The following is a 23265-nucleotide window of genomic DNA, read 5'->3' on the forward strand; positions in this document are numbered from 1 at the left end:
TAGAGGAAGCTTTTGCAATTTGGGGATTTATGAAACAAATCTATGTAACATTTTCTGGGCCAGAACCAAAAGAGTTATGTCAGTGTAGTAAAATATATTTTTTATTTCTTATAAAACAAAAGTCAAAATCAAACTAACTAATCACTAAACACTCAAATGTATACCTTTAATTTATTATACTGTAAATGCTTTAAAGACACTAGAATTTGTTGTGTTCCAAAGGCACTCCTCAAGTTTATACTTCCATAGCAACAGTAACCAACCAAAACAGAACACAGATGGTTATATGGTTTTGACCATTCAATACACTGCTGTGACATCACAGATTCTCATGTCCAACAATAACAAATCAGAAACTGAAATGACCAGTAGCTAAAGGCACTGTAGAAAAGAACACAATGACTTTTAATGTATTTATTTACAAACAATTCAAAAAATCTGAAATCAAGTCTGCTGCACCATCACGTTCATATTCTGCCCTATAAAGAAAAAAAGAGAGAGAGAAAAAAAAAACAAAAAAAGGAAAACAGGGACACTTAGGCAACATAAAAATACACTAGGGCATACATTTCCCCATAAACTCTGTTACACTATTTTACAGTGACCATGTTACACACATATTACTAAAATTAATAATTATAGTAATAACTATAACAATGTGTAATCACATGCAGCTATACCTAGCAGAGGTTACTGGTTTAATTGAAATAGCTTTCCTTGAATTTTAACAATGATATGTGAAATAATAAAAACAAACAAACCCCTAAGTCTTTATTTGTGATGGGACTTCTTAGATGTTGTAGCGTCTCTACGACCTTGTTTCAAACCCTGTATAAAAGACAGATTTTGAGAGACTTATGATCAAAATAACAAGGTTACAGAATTATGTTTGTGGGTACAGTGAATGTTGACTGATGTTTGTGAAATGCAAGAACAACCATACCAAATAGTATCCTGTGTGATAGCCACTCATGTACCAGGAAATAAGCATACTTCCCAAGGCCTCGTCATCCTCCAGGGTGTCTGGACTCATTGGTGGAGGTGGTGGGATCATCTGGGTCAATAATAAATGTATATTTTTATAAACAAAATGTATTTGTCCCATAAAGAGTTGTGTGTTTGTGAATTCTTTCTTTCCTTTTTTAACGCCACGCCAGCTTCTTTGGCTATATTCATGGCGAGAGCCAGTTTAGTTAATCAAGAGTAAAACTAAAAAAGGTGTTTAAGATTAATTTTTTCTAAAAACCTTAAAACTAAATTTGGATTTACTTGGTTAAAAACCTTTTCAAAAGTGTCAACAGAATAATACAGGTTCCTCAAGTATGTAGAAGCGTTACAGTCCGGTAAGACATGTTTAATGGATAGTGGGCTCTGACAGGATGGGCACTTTGGTGAATTTTCATCAGATAGTAAAAATTGGTGTGCGAGCCTTGCGTGTCCTATCCGGCATTGAGTGTAAGTGACTTGACCCCAACGATTACTAAAAGGGAATACGTGTCTTGTCCCAACAACAGGATTTATTTAATGTAATTTGTTGGTTAAACATTGATCCCATTCTGACTGCCATTTGTTTTTAGTGTATACGTTTAATGTTGGTTTTTGGTCTGTGAATGGAATATAGCTTTTTATTAGTTCTGTAGATAATGCTTCTTTGGCAGCTCTATCTGCTTGTTCATTTCCAGAGATTCCTGAGTGGCCAGGTACCCAGCAGAAAATAATACCAAAATTCTTTGATTCCAGAGATGACACTTTGTTTAAAATCTTCACGATTGTTGGGTGATCAGTTCTTATAGACTCCAATGCTTCCAGACATGATTTAGAATCAGTTATCATTAAAAAGGATTTCTGTGGAACAGTCTCAATGAACTTCAGTGCTATTAATAAAGAATTTGCCTCTGCAGTAAAAACTGAACTTTGGTCGGGGATGCGGATGCCTTGACACAGTTGACTTGTTGCAAAGACTGCTGCCACTTGATTTCCGGATTTGGATCCATTTGTATATATTGGGATATATTGTGGGAACACTGCTCTTATATCCAGGATTGTTGGTAAAATTCATTCGGATGAGTTTTTGATTTTTGGTTTCTCGTTAAATCCAGATAGATTTTGGGCTTTTTGAGATCCCATGGGGGTCTGCTCCAGAATGTTTAGATCTACTTTCAGATTCTCCAGATGGGTTTTTACACGTAGGCCAAATGGACGAATGTGACTTGGTTTTCTTTCATATAGTATTGAATGTTGAGTTGAGAAAACTACTGGATAGGCTGGATTTTCTTTATTTGTTTTCAGTTTGATTGCATACTGTAGGGTCAGCTTTAGGCATCTGATTTCCAAGGAAGGTTCATTGGCTTCCACATATAAACTTTGAATTGGTGATGTTCTGTATGCTCTTAAGGCCAGTCGAATACATTGGTGGTGAACAGTAGTCGTCTAGAAGTCGTATATATGATCTCCTGGCTGATCCATAAATGATGCTTCCATAGTCCAGCTTTGAGTGAATCAAGGTTCTGTACAGATTCATAAGAGTTGAACTGTCTGCTCCCCATTTGGTTTTGGATAAAACCTTTAAAACATTCATAGCTTTAAAACATTTCTTTTTCAATAATTTAATATGAGGGGAAAAAAGACCAAGTTGATACCAAGGAACCTGTTCTCTTTAATGACTTTGATGGGGACTCCGTCCATAAACAGCTCTGGTTCATTGTGCAATGAACCGAGCTGACAGAAATGCATACAGTTTTTGTTTGTGAGAACAACCATTCTGAGTTGACCAGGAGTGCATTGTTTATCTTCAGTTGGATTTTTCGCTTGATAGTATGCATGTACTTGCTTCTGTAGCAAATGCAGATGTCATCTACATATAAACTATAATGAACATCAGAACCAATGACTTTCGCAATGCTGTCTATTTTAATACTGAAGAGTGTTACTGATAGAATACTACCTTCAGGTACTCCCAAGTTCTTGTTTATGTAGATTGGACAAGGTGTTTGCTATCTTTACTCTAAATTTTTTAAATGAAGGTTGGCAGGTGACCTCTAAAATTAATTCAATACAAATGCCATGTTTTCACGTCGTGTTGTAGGCTTTCTCCAGATCAAAGACAGCTACGACATGCTCTTTTCTAATAAAAGCATCACGAATATAGCTTTCAAGACAAATAAGATGATCTGTAGTGCTTCTACCTTTCCTGAAACCACATTGGGCATTACTTACGTGATGTTCAGATTCCAGTACCCAGACCAGGCAATCATTGACCATCCTCTCCATTGTTTTACATAAGCAGCTGGTTAAGGTTATAGGGTGATACTATATGGGATCACTATGGTCTTTTCCTGGCTTTGGAATGGGTATTATTTCTACTTCATGCCAAGCAGGTGGGATTTTTCCGGATATCCAAATGGAGTTGAAAATTCTAAGGAGCATTTTCAGAAAGAGGTGGGGTAGATTCTTTAAGGGTGTGTTCACACTTGGCAGGTTTGGTTCAATTAAAACGAACTCTGGTGCGATTGCTCTGTTAGTGCGGTTCATTTGAACAAGTGTGAATGCTGCCATCCGAACCTTGGTGCGCACAAAACAAGCGGACCGAGACCGCCTGAATAGTGGGTCTCGGTCCGTTTCCAAACGAACTCTGGTGTGGTTCGATTGATATATGAATGCAGCATGGACCAAAGACATCTAAACGGACCAAAAACAGGAAGTAATTTGCCTTATACTGACCTCAAGCATACCTGGTTCTTCTCATCATAGGAGCTATGTTGCCCATTACAGTTCGGTACAGGCGTCGGAACCGCCGTCAGCCGTCCTTGCAGCATATCTTCGTTTGTGTGTGCAACGGAGGAATTCCTGGTGTTTTTTGACTCCTTTACACATTTTATTAGCTCTTTGTTTGATCTCAGCTGGTAAAAATACCACCATATATACATATAAATCTAACGAGTGCATTTCACCCAGCAGCCAGCATATTTTGGATGATCGGAAAGTCATAAAAGCTGTCCAATCAGGTTGTGACTTTTTCCTGATACCTTTGGTTTTGTATCTTTAGGTTCGGTGTTAAAAATGCCAGTGTGAACGCTAAGCGAACCAGGACTAAATGTATCATTTTCTTTTTTGGTCCTGACCAAGAGGACCAAGAGAACCGAACTACAAGTGTGAACACAACCTAAGAATTGATAGTGGACTTTATCTAGTCCAACAGCTGTTTTTATAGCTCGCTGTAGCTCTTCCATGGAGAAGGGTTGGTTGTAGGGCTCTGCATTGCTAGAGCCAAAGTTAATCTTCTCTTTTTCTTGTTGAGCATGAAATATTCGAAAAGTGGTGTGAAATGGGTGTTTAAAGAAACAAGGTGGCTGAGCAACAAGGTGATCTTGGTCCATGTGTGTCAAGTTTGAGTTTTGAGAAATGTAGATAGAAACAGCTGTGATGGTTTTCTGCAGAGTCAGTCGTACTGCTGTCACCTGTAGGTTGCTTTTAATATTTATATGACTGTGGATCACATCATTTCTTATTAAAACGGCAAAAACGGTAAAAATTTTTTAACATTTTTAAAAGAGTACAATCTGATGGTAATTGTGTTTCCTGAAGACATATGGCTATAGGATTGGTGATTGCAATTAAACGGTGTAGTTCTGTAAAATTAGCCCTGATACCATGACAGTTCCATTGGATGATAACATTCTCCATTACCTGTTAGGAAGAATAGGGCCAGTTGGTCTGATTTTGCCTTTAGGGACAGACTTCTATAATGTTCCCTCTCATTTCCACATCTCTAGTTTGCCTGGTCTTTGAAGTTTCGTCCTGGGGTGCTTTTGATTGTGAAGAGCTTGCCTTTCTATTGTTTTTATTTGCTTTTTGGTTCTCTGTTATTGAGCTCTGATTGGAATAGATGTCATTTAGAAGAGTTTCGCTCCGAGTTCCTGTATTCTTCGTCTTTGAGGGATTATTACTATAATTTATAGTTTGGGGTTTATCTTTGTGCATCCAGGTAATATCTGCCTGGAAATCTATTGTTCTCACAGCTTTTTTTGCAACAGAGGTGAAGGTTTTATTCAGAGTAAACACAGGGACACCATTTTCTTTGCTTCAAGTTAACTGATTCTCTAAGTGCATCTGATATTCTGCATTTCTTTTTCTTTGATCCACATGGGACACTGTTTTGATGCAGCTGGGTGGTCACCTGAGAAGTTACAACATTTAGGTGGTTTTTCACAACCCTCTTTGTCGTGGCTCTCCTCCCCACAGTTGCAACAGATATGTTTGTTGTTGCAGCCATTGGACCCGTGTCCATACCTTTGACAGTTGAAACACCGTGGAGGGTTGGGTACAAATAGGTCCACCGAAACACTTAGGTATCCAATTCGAATTTTTTCTGGAAATAGCGGTTTATTAAAAGTGAGTATGTACATATTAGTTTTGATTGTTCGCTCTTCTCTCTTGATTATTATTCTTTTAACATTTGTTACTCCTCGAGTCTTGAATTAATGTGTTATTTCTTCTTCATCCACGTCGTCCAGCTCTCAAGTGTGGATTACTCCTTTACTGTAATTCAGAGTTGGATGAGGGAAGGTCTTTATCTGTACTCCAGCTAACATGCTGGCTTGTAGAAAGTTTTCAGCATTGGCCTTTTTACTGTACTCCACAAGAATTTGACCAGATCGAAGCTTTTTCTCTTCTTTTACTGTACCTGCAATTCCTGCAAAGCTTGCTGATCGGAAAGTCTGGAGCAGCAGCTTCAATAATGATACATTTTGGCCAGTCATCATTATTTGGTATAGAGGCACATTTGTTTTCTTAAGTATTATCAGTGTCCAAGTCCAAAAAATCAGTTTTTCAGTTTCATCATCTCTGCTCCCCACCCACCTTGGAGCCCAAAAGAGAGGGATGCACAGCACCGTGGATCTCCAGCAGATTATGCATCAGGGATACAGGGATGATATTCTCAAGCAAACTAAGCAACAAGTTGCTCAATTTACTTGACTGACTCTTAGCCAACACCTACTGGGAGTCTGAGAAATATTTGATGCTCAGTTATTCTACATAGAGCATTCAAAGGGCAAGTCTTGACCAGCCGATTGATTGGATCGAGCCATTCCAACCTCCCGCCTAGGTGAAGGAGGAGCCAAAGTACCATGCTGAAATAATGGAGTCCGCAGCAAACCGCATTTCTCAGGGACCAGGATCTCTTCCTCCACCGACACGGGTCGCAACTCACAGCTAACGAGTCATCTCTTTTTCCTATTTATTATAATAGTGAAGAGGTAAAAAAGGGATCTATTAAACTCTGGGTTCTTACAGAGTGGTGGAAAAACCTTTATAGCTGTGACCCTAGCAAGGGGGGCTTGAGGGTTGTTCTCTCTTGCCCAAGGAGAAGACCATAGCACTATGGAGGGAAGGAGCACACCACTGTTCCTTTCATGGGCTACCGTCATAAAGATGGGTCCCGTGCCATACCCGGGTGTTTGTGAATTAATACTATGGATGCGCAAAACTACTAATTTACAAAAATTGACTAGATGGTGTGTTGTCTGAGCGACTACTTGACTAGTCCAGGGGTTCACAAACTTTTTTTTTGTCAGCCGAACCCCTTTGACCCGAATTATTTTCTTGAAGTACCCCATGATATTTTAAGTAATGTAAACCTTTGAAATATAATTAATTTTACATCTTTGCTCTTTATTTTTCTTATTATTGTTATATTTTAATTAACCTTTATTACATCTATTTTTCTTTTCTTATAAAAAAAAAAAATATTTTCATTGAAGTAACAAAGCCAGGGCTGTAGCAACTATTATAATCTGGGGTGGGGGGACATGTCCCCTTTACGTCTAGAAATATTTTTATGAAATGAAACATTTATATTTTTAGGAAATTATACATTAGCTTATATTTTAGACATAATTTTGGAATTATCCATCAATGTTTTTAAAAAAAAACTCTGAGAAACTCTGGACTAGTCGATGTGATGGACCCCATGCATAATTAGCCTATGTTATGTCCAACAGATCCCAAACACTTTTATGGACTCTAAGCGCAGCCCTTTAACTTTATAACAATCACCACTAAAAATAATAATCTCATTAGTCAACCTCACTAATTGACTAGCCGGTTGTTGGACGACCGTCATTGCCCATCCCTAATTAATACAGTAAATGTAAATATATCCTATGTAATGGGAATTTAAGATGTTAATAGATCTGAAAAGTCTACAGATGGTTCTTACCGGGGGACCAGGTGGAATCATGGGAGGCCATCCAGGGAAGAAAGGGCCAGGACCTTGTGATCGTCTGCCATCCGACTGGAAGGAACATGGTATTAGTAAGAATATATCATTTCTAATGGGAGATGGAAACTAGTCATTATGATTTTGTGTGGTCTCTCCACGATTCAAATTTTTACTCACTGCTTAAGTGATCAATCAGCTTTTTTAACATTGGGCCTCATTCATGAAACTTTTGTAAATATATGAGAAAATTCGGTAATTTTCGCGTAAAATGGACCTTCCTGAAAACGTGTGTATGTTAGTGTATTCCAAACATTTGTAAAGAGGTGGCACGTACACGTTCATTCACAATTATCATAATCCACACCCATTAAAACTGCATATAAGGAAGGCTCCAGACTCGCTAGTAAATGCTGTTAACACGTGCAGAACAGTAATAAAATCGTTTTTAGGAATGAAGTGCATTCAGATCGTAAAATTTTGATTTAGCAAACGCAAAAGCGTCTCAAAGAAAGTGAGTTGCTGTCATCGCATGTTTTTGCTGTCATATGATGCTCTTTTGTAAATCAAACAGTTCAAGAAGTCAATAAAAATTGTTTGACATGTTCAGTTGATGGCAGGAATAGGATGTCCACCATCATTAACCTTCTATGGTTCAGTTCACAGTGCATCGCCAGCATCATTTGTGAAACTTCTCAGATAAATCATGATGGTAACAGTGATATACTTGCAACTGGAATAATCTTCAGAAAAATGAAGAGTACCACAAGAAGATCTTTGTACGAAATGCTGTAAGATATTACAGATTTGCAAACTATACGACAATGTGCCTTTTCTATTTTTTCCCATTGTATTGTGTATGCAACTGAAGCAATGCGTTTTAGGATTTAACAGCATTAGCACTGACCATACTTGGTTAGCATTGTTATCAACTGAACGTGATATAATGATTGCCTATACTAAATGATGAAATCTAAATTATAGAGCTTGTATCAAATAAAATAAAAAATAAAAACTGTCCGAACAGTCATGTTAGAGGGCATTAATTTTTTCGAGAATAATCAAGCACTTCTGCTGGAAAAATGATAAGCAGATTTGGGGAAAAAATTATACTATGTATATACTATGTAATAAATGCAATCAGCAAAGAAACATTTCTAAATAAGTATGGCTATGGTTTAAAAAGTAAACAAAAAGTAAAAAGTTTTTTTTTTTTTTTTACTAATTTATGTTATTTTTTTAAGCTTAATTTCACTCATTATTTTTTTTTCTTCATTACTTATTTAATTTAACTTCTATCAAAATAAAGTCATGTCAGTTTGTCTGAAAGAACACAATTGGATGTCTTGCGCACGATTTACACGTGGTCGGAGCAGGTGTAAATTTTGTTTGTACCAACTTATGTTTTGAAAATATTTAAACTTTCATGAATTCAAGAATTTACATCAGAACGGCTCTACGAACGATTTAAACAAAACTTTATTCTGCTCATATTTCAATGAATGAGGCCCATTAAAGGAATAGTTCACCCAAAAGTGAAAATGCTCTCATCATTTACTCACCCTCATGCCATCCCAGATGTGTATGACTTTCTTTCTTTTACTGAACACAAAGATTTGTAGAAAATATTTCAACTCTGTAGGTCCATACAATGCAAGTGAATGGTGGACAGAACTTTAAAGGTCCAAAAAGCACATAAAGGCAGCATAAAAGTAATCCATATAACTCCAGTGGTGAATTTAATGTCCTCAGAAGCCATATGATAGGTGTGGGTGAGAAACAGATCAATACTTAAGTCCTTTTTTACAATAAATCTCTACTTTCACTTTTACATTCTTCTTTTTTTTTTGGTGATTCGTGTTCTTCGTGCCTATTGCCACCTACTGAGCAGGGAGGAGAATTTATAGTAAAAAAGGACTTCAATAATGATCCGTTTCTCACCCAGACCTATCATATTGCTTCGAAGATATGGGGTGCTTTTTTTTTTCTTAAATTGTGCATCCTCGTTTCCTCGCTCCTCCATCCATGAGCCAGTGAACCAGAAACCAAAGTTCACCATCATGAAGGATGTATCAATTCTCTAAATGCACCGTGAGAAAGTGAGGAAGCTTCCTGAGGACGCTTCAGCGAGGAAGCACAGGAGCATCCTACATGGAAGACTTTGTGGTCGAAGCTCCTGACGCACATATAAATTCTCCTCTTCACATCTGACACAATAGTTTTAATTCAAGTTTCACCTTTGCGGTTTAAATAAACCATAATTGTAACATACTTCAACAGTGCATCTTGAATTATTAGGATTTATCATGAATATTTTATTAAATAAATTTCAACAACATAACAGCAAGTGCTCCAAGGTAATGCAGCTGTGCAAAGACAGCGCTCTGAAGTGAAGCATAAGTGAGCTGGGTATTCCATTTTACAAACACATCTTGCTTTGATTTCTCTGTCCTCATTTCCTTGCATCCTTTCCTCGTTTCCTAAGAGGCAGGAGTTAGGAAATGAAGAAAGGAAGCAAGGAAAGGAAATGAGCATGCACAAATTCAGAAATGAAAAGCACCCACAGATTCAACAACTGGAGCTTTGTGGATTACTTTTATGCTGCCTTTATGTGCTTTTTGAGCCTTTAAAGTTCTGGTCACCCTTCACTTGCATTGTATGGACCTACAGAGCTGAAATATTTTTATAAAAATCTTAATTTGTGTTCTACAGAAGAAAGTCAGTCATACACATCTGGGATGGCATGAGGGTGAGTAAATGATGAGAGAATGTCCATTTTTGGGTGAACTATCCCTTTAAGACGGATATGCACGTTGAGAATCACACTGCCCAAGTAACACTGATTATTGTGACTTATAATGTAAGGAAAGACAGCAGCCACATATATAGGGATGTTCAATATTCACCTTATGGAAGTGAGGTCCTGGTGGGGGTCCAGGAGGGAAGCCAGGAACCCAAGACGGAGGCCCCATGGGAGATCTGACTTTAGATTTGTGCTTCTGAGGACCAGGCTGATGTGGGGTAAAAGATCTTTCACTCTCCTCTGTCGACGACTCAGCCTCTTTGACCTAGAATTGGGCAGAAGAATGACGATATTAAACAACTTCCTCATTAAACCCTCAAATGACTAAAAGTGTAGGTGATTCCCAATTACAGTGTCTAATTGATAACTGCATCATACTTGTTGTACATCTGCTGCTTTTTGAGTTTCTTCATCCAAGTCCGAACCTTCTGTTAGTAGGTCACTGAGGTTCTGTTCCTCCTCATTGCCATAGTCTGAATAAAAGACGACACAGGTGCCCTTCTCGTGGTCGATTGATAAAATGGTAGCAGCATACAAGTTACCATCCTCAGACCACAATGCATAACAGGAGTCCCCAACTTGCCACTGAATGACAGATTTAAACATATTTCAGTTCATATGCACTAGCCTACATTGCTTTACTGAGGCTGTTCATAATTACCTCTTTATCAGGCGCTGCGTTACATCTCTTTCTGCTTTTACTCTTTTTGTTGTTTTTACGCTTCTTTCCAGGTTCATTTGTCTTGTTCGTTGTCACATTATCCTCTCCTTTCAATGCGTTCTGATGAGTAAAAGAGGCACAGAGAGACATACAACATAAAGGTTATTGAAAAAAACATGAGCACAAAATGATCAGCTGCACGATAGCATCTGTTATGAGTGTAAGGTGTTTTTAATTGCATTACCTTGAACGACGCAACTGCTTTATCATATGCTTTAATCAAAGCTGTGTCATCCCAAATATCAGAATCATCACTCTGAAGAGAGGGAAAGATACCATTAACCAAGCTATATGCTTTATGCTAAATTATCTAGGAGCCAAATGAAACTCCAAAACCATCAAGACAAGCAGAAAAGTTTTAGCAAACTGGGCGTGTTGGTTTTACTTTTAATGAACAGCTATTAAAAGGTGCAACAGGAGTTAGCTTATTAGCAAACAGAATCAGGTACATATAAGTCAAAACTAACATAGCACCATCGGAGCTACCTATTTTTAACCTCTTGAAATCACATTTAAATCGGTTAACATACTCACATGACCCGTTCCTCGACAAAATATTACGTCTTCCGCTCCATTCGCCATGGGAATTTTTAATTTACAACCGAGTAGCAAAATTTACTTCATGTACAGCATGCGCCACTGACGTTGTACGCCATATGCATATGGATGACGTTCAAATAATGCGACACGGTGGGTTTATCTGTTGCTTAGCAACTCGGATTGCCTCTGCGTGAAAACTCTTGCCTCTACTTCGAAATATCCTAAAATTCACGATGTTTGACGTTGTGTTAAGCTCATATGCATCCCATATCAAATCAATGTATTTAAGCTAGTCAGATAGCGTCACGGTGAAATAGTTCAATGGGGAGTAAAGAACCGTCCACAAATGTGCTAAAACTGTGGATTTTTTTCTATATAAATGTTCAATAAGATCAAACAATGTATGAATACAATCACTGAGTCATAAAGACAAGTACAGGTGAAGGAAGAAAAAAATACGTATAAACTATCCAAAATGTATACATAAATAAGATAAAGGAGACAAATAATCGAAAAGATCAAAATAAATATATTTTTAACATAGGGTGACCATACGTCCTCTTTTTCGGACCTTAAAAAAGCGTCCGGCCGGGATTTCTAAATTTGCGATAATGTCCGGGATTCGGCTTTAGTTACATTATGATGTGCATCTGGTCTAATACTTAATTGTGTGTGTGTGCGCGCGCATATTTGCATTGCTTTAACCCCTCTTTGTAAGTCCCGCCTTCTCGCACACCAATTGGTCGATTATAAGAGGCTTGCAACAACTATTGGCCAATTTCCTGCCTGTCAAACTCTCCGCGAATGTTGTTGAACTGTTGTGTTCGGCATTAAACAGTTGCTTGACGGTAGCAGCGAATGACAGCTGAGTGGAAACAATGCCCAAACGAAATTCCCATGCTTTCGTCCAGGTCGAGATCCATGGGAAGCAGCATAAATGACATGTAAAGCTGGCACTTATGTGTCAGTTGCTAATAAAGGTGCAAGTGATTTAGAAGCACACATTAACTCTGCGAAGTATAAAGGGTCAGCAAAAGGTGAAAGTTCATCAGGTAAATTAACGGACTACTTTTTGACCAGGTATATATATATATATATTATGCTAATAGAGTGTCTTTTTCACTGTATTAAAGTTTGCATTCATAGTAACACTGTTTTGAACTCTATATTGTGCTTTTGGACATCACAATTTCCAGAGAACACACAATTTACATTAAAAATTATTTTGGTATATTTTAGTTTTACAGTAGTGGTGGTGGTACTGTCTACATAGACCACACCTGTGACTCACATTTTTACAGTGTGGGGTGTGCTGAAAAATTGCTCACCAACTCTTCTGTAAAGATTTGTCCCACATGAGGATTTAGAAGCAAAGGTCTGAGGCGAGTGGATGTTCATGTTAATCTTATTTGAAAAGCTTCCGAGTATTACATGCATATGAAATCGCAGAACCTTGGCATATACAATGGCAAGAAAAAGTATGTGAACCCTTTGGAATTAGCTGATTTCCTGCATTAATTGGTCATAAAATGTGATATCAAAGTATAGAAAAACACAATGTGCTCATGCTAACAACACACAAACAATTAGAATGTTTCCTGCTGCATCACCCAACTACTACTGAGCTTCAGATGGTGCACAGCCACCCTGACATTATCCTGTAGGATATCTTGATTAAACTTGGGAATTAATTTTTCCCTCAATGATGGCAAGCGGACCAGGCCCCAAAGCAGCAAAGCAGCCCCAAATCATGATGCTCCCTCCACCAAACTATACTGTTGAGATGATGTTTTCATGTTGGAATGCGGTGTTCTTTTTACCCATACGTAGTGCTGCGTGTTCTTCACAAACAATTCAACCTTAGTGTCATCAGTCCAAAAAACTTTTTCCCAGTAGTGTTGTGGAGTGTCAAGGTGGTCTTTGGCAAACTTCAGGCATGCAGCAATGTTTTTACTGGAAAGCAGCAGCTTCCTTAGTGGTGTCCTGCCATTGTCACCATGCCTGTTTAATGTTTGCCGTATAATAGACTTATGACCAGAGATGTTAACCAGTTCCAATGATTCCTTCAAGTCTTTAGCCATCACTCTTGGGTTCTTTTTTACCACATTGTGCATTCTGCGGTGTGTTCTTTGAGTCATCTTGGCTGGAGGGCCACTTCTAGGGAGAGTAGCCACAGTACTAAATCATCTCCATTTATAGATAATTAGTCTAACAGGACGGATGAAGCTCTTAGTGACATCATTAGCCTAGGGGTTCACATACTTTTTTCCAACCTACACTGTGAATATTTGAATGATGTATTCAATATGTACAAGAACGATAAAACAAATGCGTGTTATTAGTTAAAACAGATTGTGTTTGTTCATTATTGTAACTTAGGTGAAGATCAAACCAGATTTTAAGACATATTTATACATAAATGCAGGTAATTCCAAAGGGTTCACATACTTATTCTTACCATTTTAATTGTTGAGAAAGACCATAATACCACATGCACACTTTCAAGGATTATGTCCTGACTTCTGCCAATTTTTGTTAAATGAAAAGCGGCACAAAACAAATAGAAAACCCTACTGCAGTAAGACACAACAGTCAACTACTGGTTTTACAAATTTTACTGTTAATGTCAAACATACAAAGACAAAACAAGTTTATAAAGTTATGCACTGCCCAAAAGACAAAACAGGGAAATTGACTAATTCTAAATATCTTTTTATCTGTACAAGACCAGATTTACATTCTAAAGACACCAAAGCGGGTTTTCTGTGTGGGGGCATTGAGGGCAGCACTTAGACTCAACCCCAGGACAAGGCGAGTGTCAGCAGGGTCAATGATCCCATCGTCCCACAATCTAGGTAATTAGGGAAAGTGCAATAAGAGTGATAGTAAGACATGCACACAGAGTAATATGAATTTTATATAATTATGTAGTTTAGCATTTTATGTAATACACCATTTAAACATTCATATAGTTACCTGGCACTGGAATAATATGGGCTTCCCTCCTCCTCAAAGCGTTTGATAATTGGCTCCTTCATTGCAGCCTCCTGCTCTGTTGTAAACTGGAAAATGACCAAAAATATATCATTACAAATTCTGAGATGTATAAATGAGATTTGTAAAAAAAAAAAATTAAAAACCTCAAACTCAATTTCTTTGCAAAAATAAAAAGTCAACAAATATACTGTAACTTAATTTCACAAACCCTAAATATGTACTAAATAATAAAAACTGTTAATTTTAGTTGATCATTTCATACCTCCTTTCCTTCCCTTGCTTTTTGATCTTTAGTTATGGTGGCAAGTACGGTGGCTGCCTGCTCCCCTCCCATCACCGAGATCCGTGAATTAGGCCACATGTACAGGAACCTGGGGCTGTAAAATGCACATAGGGTTACTTTGATAAATGAGGTAGCTTACCTGATGTTGGTTGGATACCTGAGAATTTTTCCTATTTGAGCTAGACACTTGTATAAATGAGCAAGAAAGTGTATAAAGTTTACCTATATGCTCTGCCACACATGCCATAATTCCCAGCACCATACGATCCTCCAATGATAACAGTAATCTTAGGCACATTGGCACAGGCCACAGCTGTCACCATTTTAGCTCCATCTTTAGCAATACCCCCAGCCTCATACTCCCTGCCAACCATGAAGCCTGATAAAAACAGGCACAGAATACATCATGGGTTGATTGTTGTGGTCATTTCACTAGGCATTCAGGAAATTTTTTGGTCTTTCAACATCAGAGGAACTTTATTGTAACTTAGCACTTATACATTCAGCTGAAGTATGGATTTATACCTGTAATATTTTGAAGGAAGAGGAGCGGAATGTTTCTCTGACAGCAAAGCTCAATAAAATGAGTTCCCTGTAAAAATAAAGAACCATTTCTATAAGTCAAATATTGCTTGGCAGTCATTTAGTTGCACACAATCTGCACCTCAGAACTCTGCAGAAATTTCCACAGATAAATGCCTATTTTTCACAAAGTTCCTATTTTCACAAGTTACATATTCGCTTAATAAATACTTCAGCTAATTTGATTATGCTTTTGGCAACCAATAAGGGCATAGTGCTCTCAGCTTTGACTATTAATTTTTTTAATCCATTCTGCTGATTTTCAGAGCAGAAAACGTGAAAAATTTTGAGAAAAAAAAAGATGCCTCTATGTTATCTACTAGTCAATGTTGAGGAGGTCTCTGAATTCGAAGTCCACTTATCACAAGTTATAAAAGAGTTATAACATATTCTATTAAAGCAGTAGCCACAAGATGTTAGACAGTATTAATTGAACTGTATTAAATTAATGAGGACACAATCCTCACCGGAAAAAGTCTGTATGCAAACAAAGAAATCAACATATGTTTTGTGATCATGGCAGATATGAATGCGAAGAAGGCAAGATTTTGCTTGAAGACACCAGTAACTATTGTACGGTGGCCGAGAGGTGCACAATCCAACCAAATTAGCAAAGCAAATAAAAGCTGAATACACACTGGAAATAAGTCACAACACAACAAAATTAAGCCATAACACAACGGAAATAATCTACAACACAACGGAAATAATCTACAACACAACGAGTATTAGGCAATACTGCGAAAATGACATCACAGTACCTGCAGCTATTCTTGCGTACTGGCACACTCCCACAGTGTGCAGACTCTAGCCCCCACTCAGATGCCAAAATGCTCAGTTCCCCAGTCAACGCTCCCGTTACGCGTGGACCGGGGAACTCTTGTAGAGACGGAGTAGGACGAGCAGCTCTCTGCATCTTCCGAGCAGCCTTCTCACGCAGTCAGACTGCCACATGACTTAAGTGTTTAAAAAAAATATTTATTTTCTGTTAATTTCGTTGTGTTGTGGCTTTATTTCTTTTGTGCTGTGGCTTATTTTCATTGTGATTTCAGCTTTATTTTGCTTTGCTGTTTTTGGTTGTGTTTTGCACTTTTCAGCCACCGTACTATCAACTTTTGATGTATGATAAAAAGCAGTCTGGACATTCTACTAAATAACATACAGAAAAATGTGATTCAAGCCACAAGAGGATCAGTAGATTATGACAGAATTTGTGGGTCAACTATACAAACCCACAACTCTAGTGTAAAAAAATAAGACATTACACTGATGAACTAAGTATCAAAGGTCAAAACAATTGTCAAGAGATCCTCACTTTCTTTGCAGATTCTGAGAACAGCACGCCATTATTGCCAATAATTCCAACAGGGTAACCAAATATCCGGGCAAAACCTAGAAAGCAAACGAACAAAGCCAGAACACACTCAGTAAAAAGTCCATGTTACGATTTCAAAGATGATTCCTATTTTAACAAACACGCACCTGTGACAAGCGTGTCTCCATAGAAGGCCTTGAATTCATCAAATTTACTGCCATCAACAACACGAGCAATAACCTGAAATTAATCATTGATTGGGTTTCTTCAGAACTATATTATTTCTGAATTGTAGTATAATATATCTTCAATAAAAGTTATTCTGTTTATTGGGGCAGCATTTCTTACAGGCTTGTATTCTAGTGATCATGCTGCGAGCAATACCTCTCGAATGTCAAAGTTGCGTTTGAGGTTGTCCCCCACAATACCATACAACTCATCAGCAGGAAACAGAGGTGCCTCCGGAGGCTCCACAGTCACCTAATTAGAAGTGGGTAAGTTAAAAAACATTATTGCAGACCACTGTATTTTTGAGTTTTGGCAGTCAACGACTGACAGATTTAACAATAAGAGAAAGAGCAGATGTGCCCTCACATCAAGTTTTTTCTTGTAGTTCAGGCTTCGAATTACTTTCCGTGCAAGGTGAAGGGCATGGTTGTCATCCAAAGCGTAATGATCAGTTACCCCTGACTTTCTGAAGAGAGACAAATGTTGAAAGTGTGTAAGATAAACATAATCAACCTAAAAACAGACATTCATGTGAACATACAGTACAAGGTTATCGAAAAATTTTAGTTGTCGAATAGTCATTTTTACGTAACAATTAACGTAACATGAGACCACAAACTCTAATGATGATGCGTGAGAGGAGCACTGCAGCTCGTGCCTGTTTGAGGAGAAAACAGCTCACAGTCCAGATGCATTCCAAACTTTCCTAACAGCTTCAGGTGATGTAGATCGCAAAGTATGAGGAAATTATACAATAAGTAAATACAGAAGCACTCTCGTTGTGAAATAAAGCAGAGCCGGAGCTGCCATTCCGCTTAAGCAAAACTTGCATATCAGAACGTCTTTAAATGAAACACCCTGGCATTATATCTGTAATGCATTTTTTATTAAAGTTCAAATAATAAGGAAGCAGGTCATGTAAATAAGTACAAACTCCGAAACTGGCATGTCTGTGCGATCAGCGCCACTTCTATGAGTCCGATCGGGGGAAGAGATTGAAACTGCACCCAGCTGATGCACACTCTGGCGCGGGGACGCTCGGCCCTCGAGCATGCACGCTTGCTGCAGCTAGATTATAATGTGATGGCTCGCGACGCACTGAATCATAATGTGTCACTTTGTGTGTCTTATCATAAAGAAAATCGGCAATACGCAGCTCTATTAAGAAGAGAGAGTTGTTTTTTTTGTGCGAGTTAAAGATGGATCAAGGTGAACAAAAAGGTGAGGGAGGTAGTCTTCGCCCGTTTTACACAGCAACAAAATAAGTTTTTGATTTGTTTTTGTTTCGGCTTGTTTTCCAATATAAATATCTAAAACTTCTTTAAAACAACGTACATTTACTTTGGGAGCTATACTGCAGAAGAAAAATTTGTTTTCTGAGAATACTGAATATAATATTAAAAAATTACATATTTTTAAATATCTCAAAATTCACCTCAGAAGCAGCATAATATATTTAGACTTGCTTTCAGAGAATAGATCTTGAATATCAGTATATTTTGTCTTTACTGCACTGGCAGAAGTATGAACAAGTAAAAAAAAACCACACATATACAAAATACACTTATATTCATGATACAATCTCTGAAAGTATTTCTTAACATCTTATATGTTGCTTCTAAAGTAAATATCATATTAAGTATCATGCTTTAAGGATTTTTAGATATTTTTTAAAATGGAAAACAAACACAAAAACACTAGACAATAGGATTTTTTGCAGTAAATTTTACTGAATTAAACTTGATAAAGTATTTACCTCTTTAATTTAGTGAATATCATTTAGAGGTACTTTTAAAAGATTATTTTGTCCTCTTTATTGTTAGTAAGCATGTATACAACCTTTTATCTCGGGGCACAAGCTGAATATCAGTTAAGAGCTAACGATTAATCGTTGCAATAATCGCCCGAATAGTCGAATAATCATTCTAATAATCCAGGGCTGCAGACTAAAAAAAAACTTAGGAGCCACTGGCTCCTTAACTGAAACATTAAGGAGCCAAATGGCTGTTTTTAGTCACCAAATCATATAATTTCTCAATTTAGATTGTTGTCAGAAACAAGATAGAAAGCAGAAGACAGCTGATAACCCATTAATCGGAGTTTTAATATAACAGTTATATAACAGTATATATAGCTGAGAAGATACACAAGTTTGCATTCCCCTTTTGTCTCATCAATGTTCACACGCCATTGTGTGGTGCAGGTCTTTTAATTATAAAGAAGCCCGAAATACACATGGAATTTTGAAATGTGTGCATTCCCAATTGTGAACACACTGACAGATGATTCGCTGAGAAAGTGACTCTGATTCAAGCTGCTAACCTGAGCTCCTGAGTTCACTTCACACCCTCAGTTCTTTTTGGGTGATTCATGAAAAAGACCCGGTTCAAATGAGCCATTTGGTCATGACTCTCTTGCGCTTTCTGGGTTGTGAGGGGTTTGGAGCATACGCTGGAGAAGCTGAAAATGCAGCGCCAGCGGAGGCTTGAGCCCTGATAGGTCCAGGGAGAGAGGGGTTCAAAGAGGGGTAGTCTCTGATCCAGTGCTTACAGTAGATGGCGGTAATGCACTATTTTAGCTTGTGAACCACCATAAAAAAAAAGAAAGAAAACTCTCTCGCGCTGGGTTTTTTGTAGCGTGCAGTGCTGCGAGCTCATCACAACAGAACAGGTGAAAAGCGGCTCGAGACACACTGCCGCTCTAAAGATGTATTCAATAACTCACAAGATGATATCTGACAAAACCACATATGAACACACACAACATGACTGTTTCCAATGGCGACTAGATTTTATTGTAGCAATCAATTATTTTTAGTCGCAGTCTGGAGCCCTGTAATCGTCAGATTAGCTGATTATCAAAATAATCGTTAATTGCAGCCCTATACAGTACAAGTGTTTCTCTAACCTGCAATGCAGGTCTGCACCTCCTAGGTCTTCAGCAGACACTTCTTCACCTGTAGCAGCTTTTACCTGTTGAACATATACACAGACTGAATGGTGACCAAGCATAACATTGGTTATTTAACACTGCTAAATAGTAGGTACTGTTCAAGAAACCATAAGCATCTAAATAACCAGCGAGTCATATCACATTCCTTAGGACATTTACCAGTGGTGGTCCACCCAGAAAAATCGTCCCTTGTTTGCGTACTATGATGCTCTCATCAGCCATAGCAGGGACATAGGCACCCCCTGCTGTACAGGAACCCATAACAACAGCGATCTGAAATATGACAAGTACAATTCATGCATCAGCTCCTTTTGAGAATTAGGCAAGAAACTAATGTATATTCATATATATCATTTTTACCAATCAACTATATTTGATATTCACTTTTCAATGGCTAATATGTTAATAACAATTCCACTTACTGTCTCCACAACAAATAGAACAAATCAAGTTCACAGAACATTTATTGCATAAAGACCTGCGCAATTCCCTCGGAGGAAAGGCGGGCCTGGTTGAAGAAGATGCGCCCAAAGTGATCTCTGTCTGGAAATACATCCGCCTGTCTGGGTAAATTGGCTCCTCCAGAATCCACTACAGAAAAACAGACCAGAACATGTATACTAACACCAGACCTATATTAGTTAACACAGTCTTTGGTAGAATTTCATATAGGCTATGTTCAGAATGGAATACTGCACAGTAACAGATCAATATCTAAGTCCTTTTTTATTATAAATTTTCCTCCCTACCCAGTAGGTGGCGATATGCACAAAGAATGCGAAAAAGAAGAATGTGTAATTAAGCATTTATAGTAAAAAAAAAGGACTTAAATATTAATCTGTTTCTCACCCACACTTATCATATTGCTTCTAAAGATTCGGTTTTAATAACTGGAGTTTTATGGATTACTTTTATGCTGCCTTTATATGCTTTTTGGACCTTCAAAGTTCTGGCCACCATTAATATGCATTGTATAGACCTACAGAGCTGAGATATTCTTCTAAAAATCTTTGTGTTCAGCAGAAGAAAGTCATACACATCTGGGATGGCATGAGGGCGAGTATATGATGAGGTAAATGATGAATGATTAATTTTTGGGTGAACTATCCCTTTAAAAGGAATTTTTTGGGTTCAATGCAAGTTGATCTCAATATACTGCATTTTTTTTTTTTTTTTTACATAACATTGATTACCCACAAAAAAAAAAAAATCCACTTTTCTTTCCTTTTCTTTAACAAAAGGAAACATCTGTGTTCCAGTGAGGCACTTACAATGGAAGTTAATGGGGCCAACCCATAAACATTAAAATACTCTAAATGTATGTTAAAAGTATAGCCACAAGACGTAAACAATATCCATGTTAACGTTAAAATGTGTGATAAAATCGCTTACTAATCTTTTCTGTGTAGAGTTACAGTATATTCAATTATTCAACTTCTTTGTCATGACAACGTCATGCTGTAAAATCCTAAAACACCCATAAAAACAATTAAAACAACTGTACAGCTCAAATAATATACAAGTTTTACAAGAATTAATATGTTCTTTTATAAAATAAGCTTCACATTTCTGCCTTTAAATCTTTCAAAAATGGGTCCTATTCAATTTCATTGTAAGTGTTTCATTGTAAACTATTAACGAAAAGTAGGGAAGAGTCGTTTTTTTTTTTTTTTTTTTTTTTTAAATGGTAATCATCATTCTGCCACAAAGCCTGTCGACTGAGCTCAGCTTGTATTGAATACGGAATATTCCTTTAATAAAATTTTTAATTGTGTTAAAATGCCAAACTCACTTAAAAATGAGTCACCTTCACTGAAAATGGAAGGTCAAGTCAAGTGCATTGCATTGTGGGGTACAATACCCAGCGCAGTTTGCTTTGTTGTATGCAGCACATTTTGGGAAATGTAGAAGGCCATCCAGATATTCCATTCATATAATTTTGAATACTATACACAGTTAACATACAAATACGGCATGTTGTATGGAGCAGTATGCTATTCTGAATATAGCCATGCACTTTAAAACCTCTGCGAGAACTTACCCAGGTATATGCATGGCAAATGGTTTTGCTGTGCAATCTCTTGGGCACGTAGGTGCTTCTTTACAGTAACTGGATAATAGGTACCACCTTTGACAGTGGCATCATTTGCAACTATCATACATTCCACCCTGTAAAAAAAAAGCACAGGCTACCTGTTATAATATATACTCTTGTACAGTATCAGTCTCATCATTGCATAAATAATGTAAAAGTGAGAGATCCAACAGTATGCACACCCTGAGACTCTGCCAACTCCAGTGATGATGCCTCCCGCAGGAACCTCCTCCTTACCATATAACTGATAGGCAGCAAACTGGGAGAACTCCAGAAAGGGAGATCTGCATCAAGTAAAAAAACAGTCTGAGTGAAAAACACAATTTATAACACTTTTTTTTTTTTTTTTTTTTTTAAGTGAGTCCGTGTTTACCCAGGATCCAACAGTCTGTCGATGCGTTCTCGAGGCAGAAGCTTTCCCCTGGACGTGTGAAGGTTTCGTGCTTTTTCTCCACCTCCTTTGAAAGTGACAATGTTGTGTAAACATTAGTGCAAGGAAATCTGCACAAGCTGGCATAAACTGTCCATATACAAGGGCTTGATTCGCCGTTTTGCGCTGTGAACGTAAATACTTGCTCACCAAGTTTGATCTTCTCTGCTCTGTCCTTCAACTCCTTTACCAGCGCTTGCATTCGCTCGTAATTCTCCTACGATGTGAAATGTTTCACGTTTGGTTATTCACAATATTCAAGTTTTTTGCATGAACGTATCAGACCGAGACTGAAATCTGACAGCTATATTGATAGCTGAACACATACTTTGACAAGCCGGTAATCGTACAAGTTTATTCGTCTTGCAAAATAAAACATTAACAGTCTGTGAATTGTTTTCTCAGACATTTCCCTGCCTCTTTAAGTACTCATAGGCATGCATAACTAAGATAAGTTGTTTAAAGGCAATGTTGTGCACAAGGGCACTAGATGCACCACAGCAACACGAGAAATTTAGCTCAGGGCTTCATTCAAGGCCTACCTGAAAGAGTGGAGACTGAACGTCGGGCTGCGAGCCCAGCGTTGCCACTTTATCCGCATGATATAATCTGGAGACGGCCGCATGCACACTCTTGCTCCGAATGAGCGAGACCGTCGGTCTAACATATTGCAGAATCATGATTCATCATCTAACGAACAAATCATAGGGTGAATTCAACATGCAAACTCCCTTGACCTTACCGCTTGGTACGGAGAGCAAATGGTTAAAGTTCAAACGCTCCGCCTTGAACAGCCAATGAAAATGGGTTGGAATGGAACAGCCCCTCTTCCTTTTAAAGACACAGTTCAACCAAAACTACAAATTCACTCATCATTTACTCCCCCTCATGCCATCCCAGATGTGTATGACTTTCTTTCTTTGCAGAACACAAATTAGGATTTTTAGAAGAATATCTCAGCTCTGTTGGTCCTTACAATGCAAGTGAATGGTGTCCAGAAATCTGGTCCAAAAGGCATATAAATCAGCATAAAAGTAATCCATATGACTCCAGTGGTTAAATCCTATTTAGAAGCGATATGATTGGTGTGGGCGAGAAAC

General features: G+C 37.8%; 2 protein-coding genes across 3 annotated transcripts; both read right to left on the minus strand.

The window, feature by feature from the left end:
* Positions 1–216: 216 nt before the first annotated feature.
* LOC127424688 (survival motor neuron protein 1-like) lies at positions 217–11435 on the minus strand. Of its 2 annotated transcripts, none has more exons than XM_051670089.1 (9): positions 11278–11435; positions 10928–10999; positions 10684–10803; positions 10401–10607; positions 10126–10287; positions 7220–7294; positions 944–1054; positions 762–828; positions 217–474 (listed from the first exon to the last, which is right to left on the minus strand). In XM_051670089.1, the coding sequence occupies exons 1-8, from the start codon at positions 11323–11325 to the stop codon at positions 772–774; spliced, it is 852 nt and encodes a 283-aa protein (XP_051526049.1). In that variant the 5' UTR covers positions 11326–11435; the 3' UTR covers positions 217–474; positions 762–771. The 2 variants fall into 2 exon arrangements, with proteins under 2 accessions (XP_051526049.1, XP_051526042.1); XM_051670082.1 differs by having other exon boundaries at positions 217–479; positions 11278–11434.
* Positions 11436–13883: 2448 nt separating this feature from the next.
* Positions 13884–22938, minus strand: LOC127424614 (methylcrotonoyl-CoA carboxylase beta chain, mitochondrial-like). The gene is made up of 17 exons (XM_051669966.1): positions 22708–22938; positions 22316–22382; positions 22109–22193; positions 21918–22019; positions 21682–21809; positions 20119–20231; positions 19800–19913; positions 19596–19660; positions 17055–17154; positions 16845–16940; positions 16628–16700; positions 16461–16537; positions 15089–15155; positions 14786–14942; positions 14543–14657; positions 14260–14345; positions 13884–14134 (listed from the first exon to the last, which is right to left on the minus strand). The coding sequence occupies exons 1-17, from the start codon at positions 22843–22845 to the stop codon at positions 14017–14019; spliced, it is 1701 nt and encodes a 566-aa protein (XP_051525926.1). The 5' UTR covers positions 22846–22938; the 3' UTR covers positions 13884–14016.
* Between the last annotated feature and the right edge of the window lie 327 nt (positions 22939–23265).

This window comes from Myxocyprinus asiaticus, chromosome 3 (assembly GCF_019703515.2).
Source record: "Myxocyprinus asiaticus isolate MX2 ecotype Aquarium Trade chromosome 3, UBuf_Myxa_2, whole genome shotgun sequence".
Classification (NCBI taxonomy): Eukaryota; Metazoa; Chordata; class Actinopteri; order Cypriniformes; family Catostomidae; genus Myxocyprinus; species Myxocyprinus asiaticus.

Excerpts from the sequence above, each read along its gene's own strand:
- LOC127424688 (XM_051670089.1), bottom strand. The coding sequence starts at position 11,325 with ATGGCGAATGGAGCGGAAGACGTAATATTTTGTCGAGGAACGGGTCAT. Across the intron at positions 11,000-11,277 it reads TTTGTCGAGGAACGGGTCAT|AGTGATGATTCTGATATTTG; the intron begins GTGAGTATGTTA and ends CCCTCTCTTCAG. Across the intron at positions 1,055-7,219 it reads TGATTCCACCTGGTCCCCCG|ATGATCCCACCACCTCCACC; the intron begins GTAAGAACCATC and ends TTATTGACCCAG.
- LOC127424614 (XM_051669966.1), bottom strand. The coding sequence starts at position 22,845 with ATGATTCTGCAATATGTTAGACCGACGGTCTCGCTCATTCGGAGCAAG. Across the intron at positions 19,661-19,799 it reads TTCTGGGTGGACCACCACTG|GTAAAAGCTGCTACAGGTGA; the intron begins GTAAATGTCCTA and ends TATGTTCAACAG. Across the intron at positions 14,346-14,542 it reads AAGCAAGGGAAGGAAAGGAG|TTTACAACAGAGCAGGAGGC; the intron begins GTATGAAATGAT and ends GTCATTTTCCAG.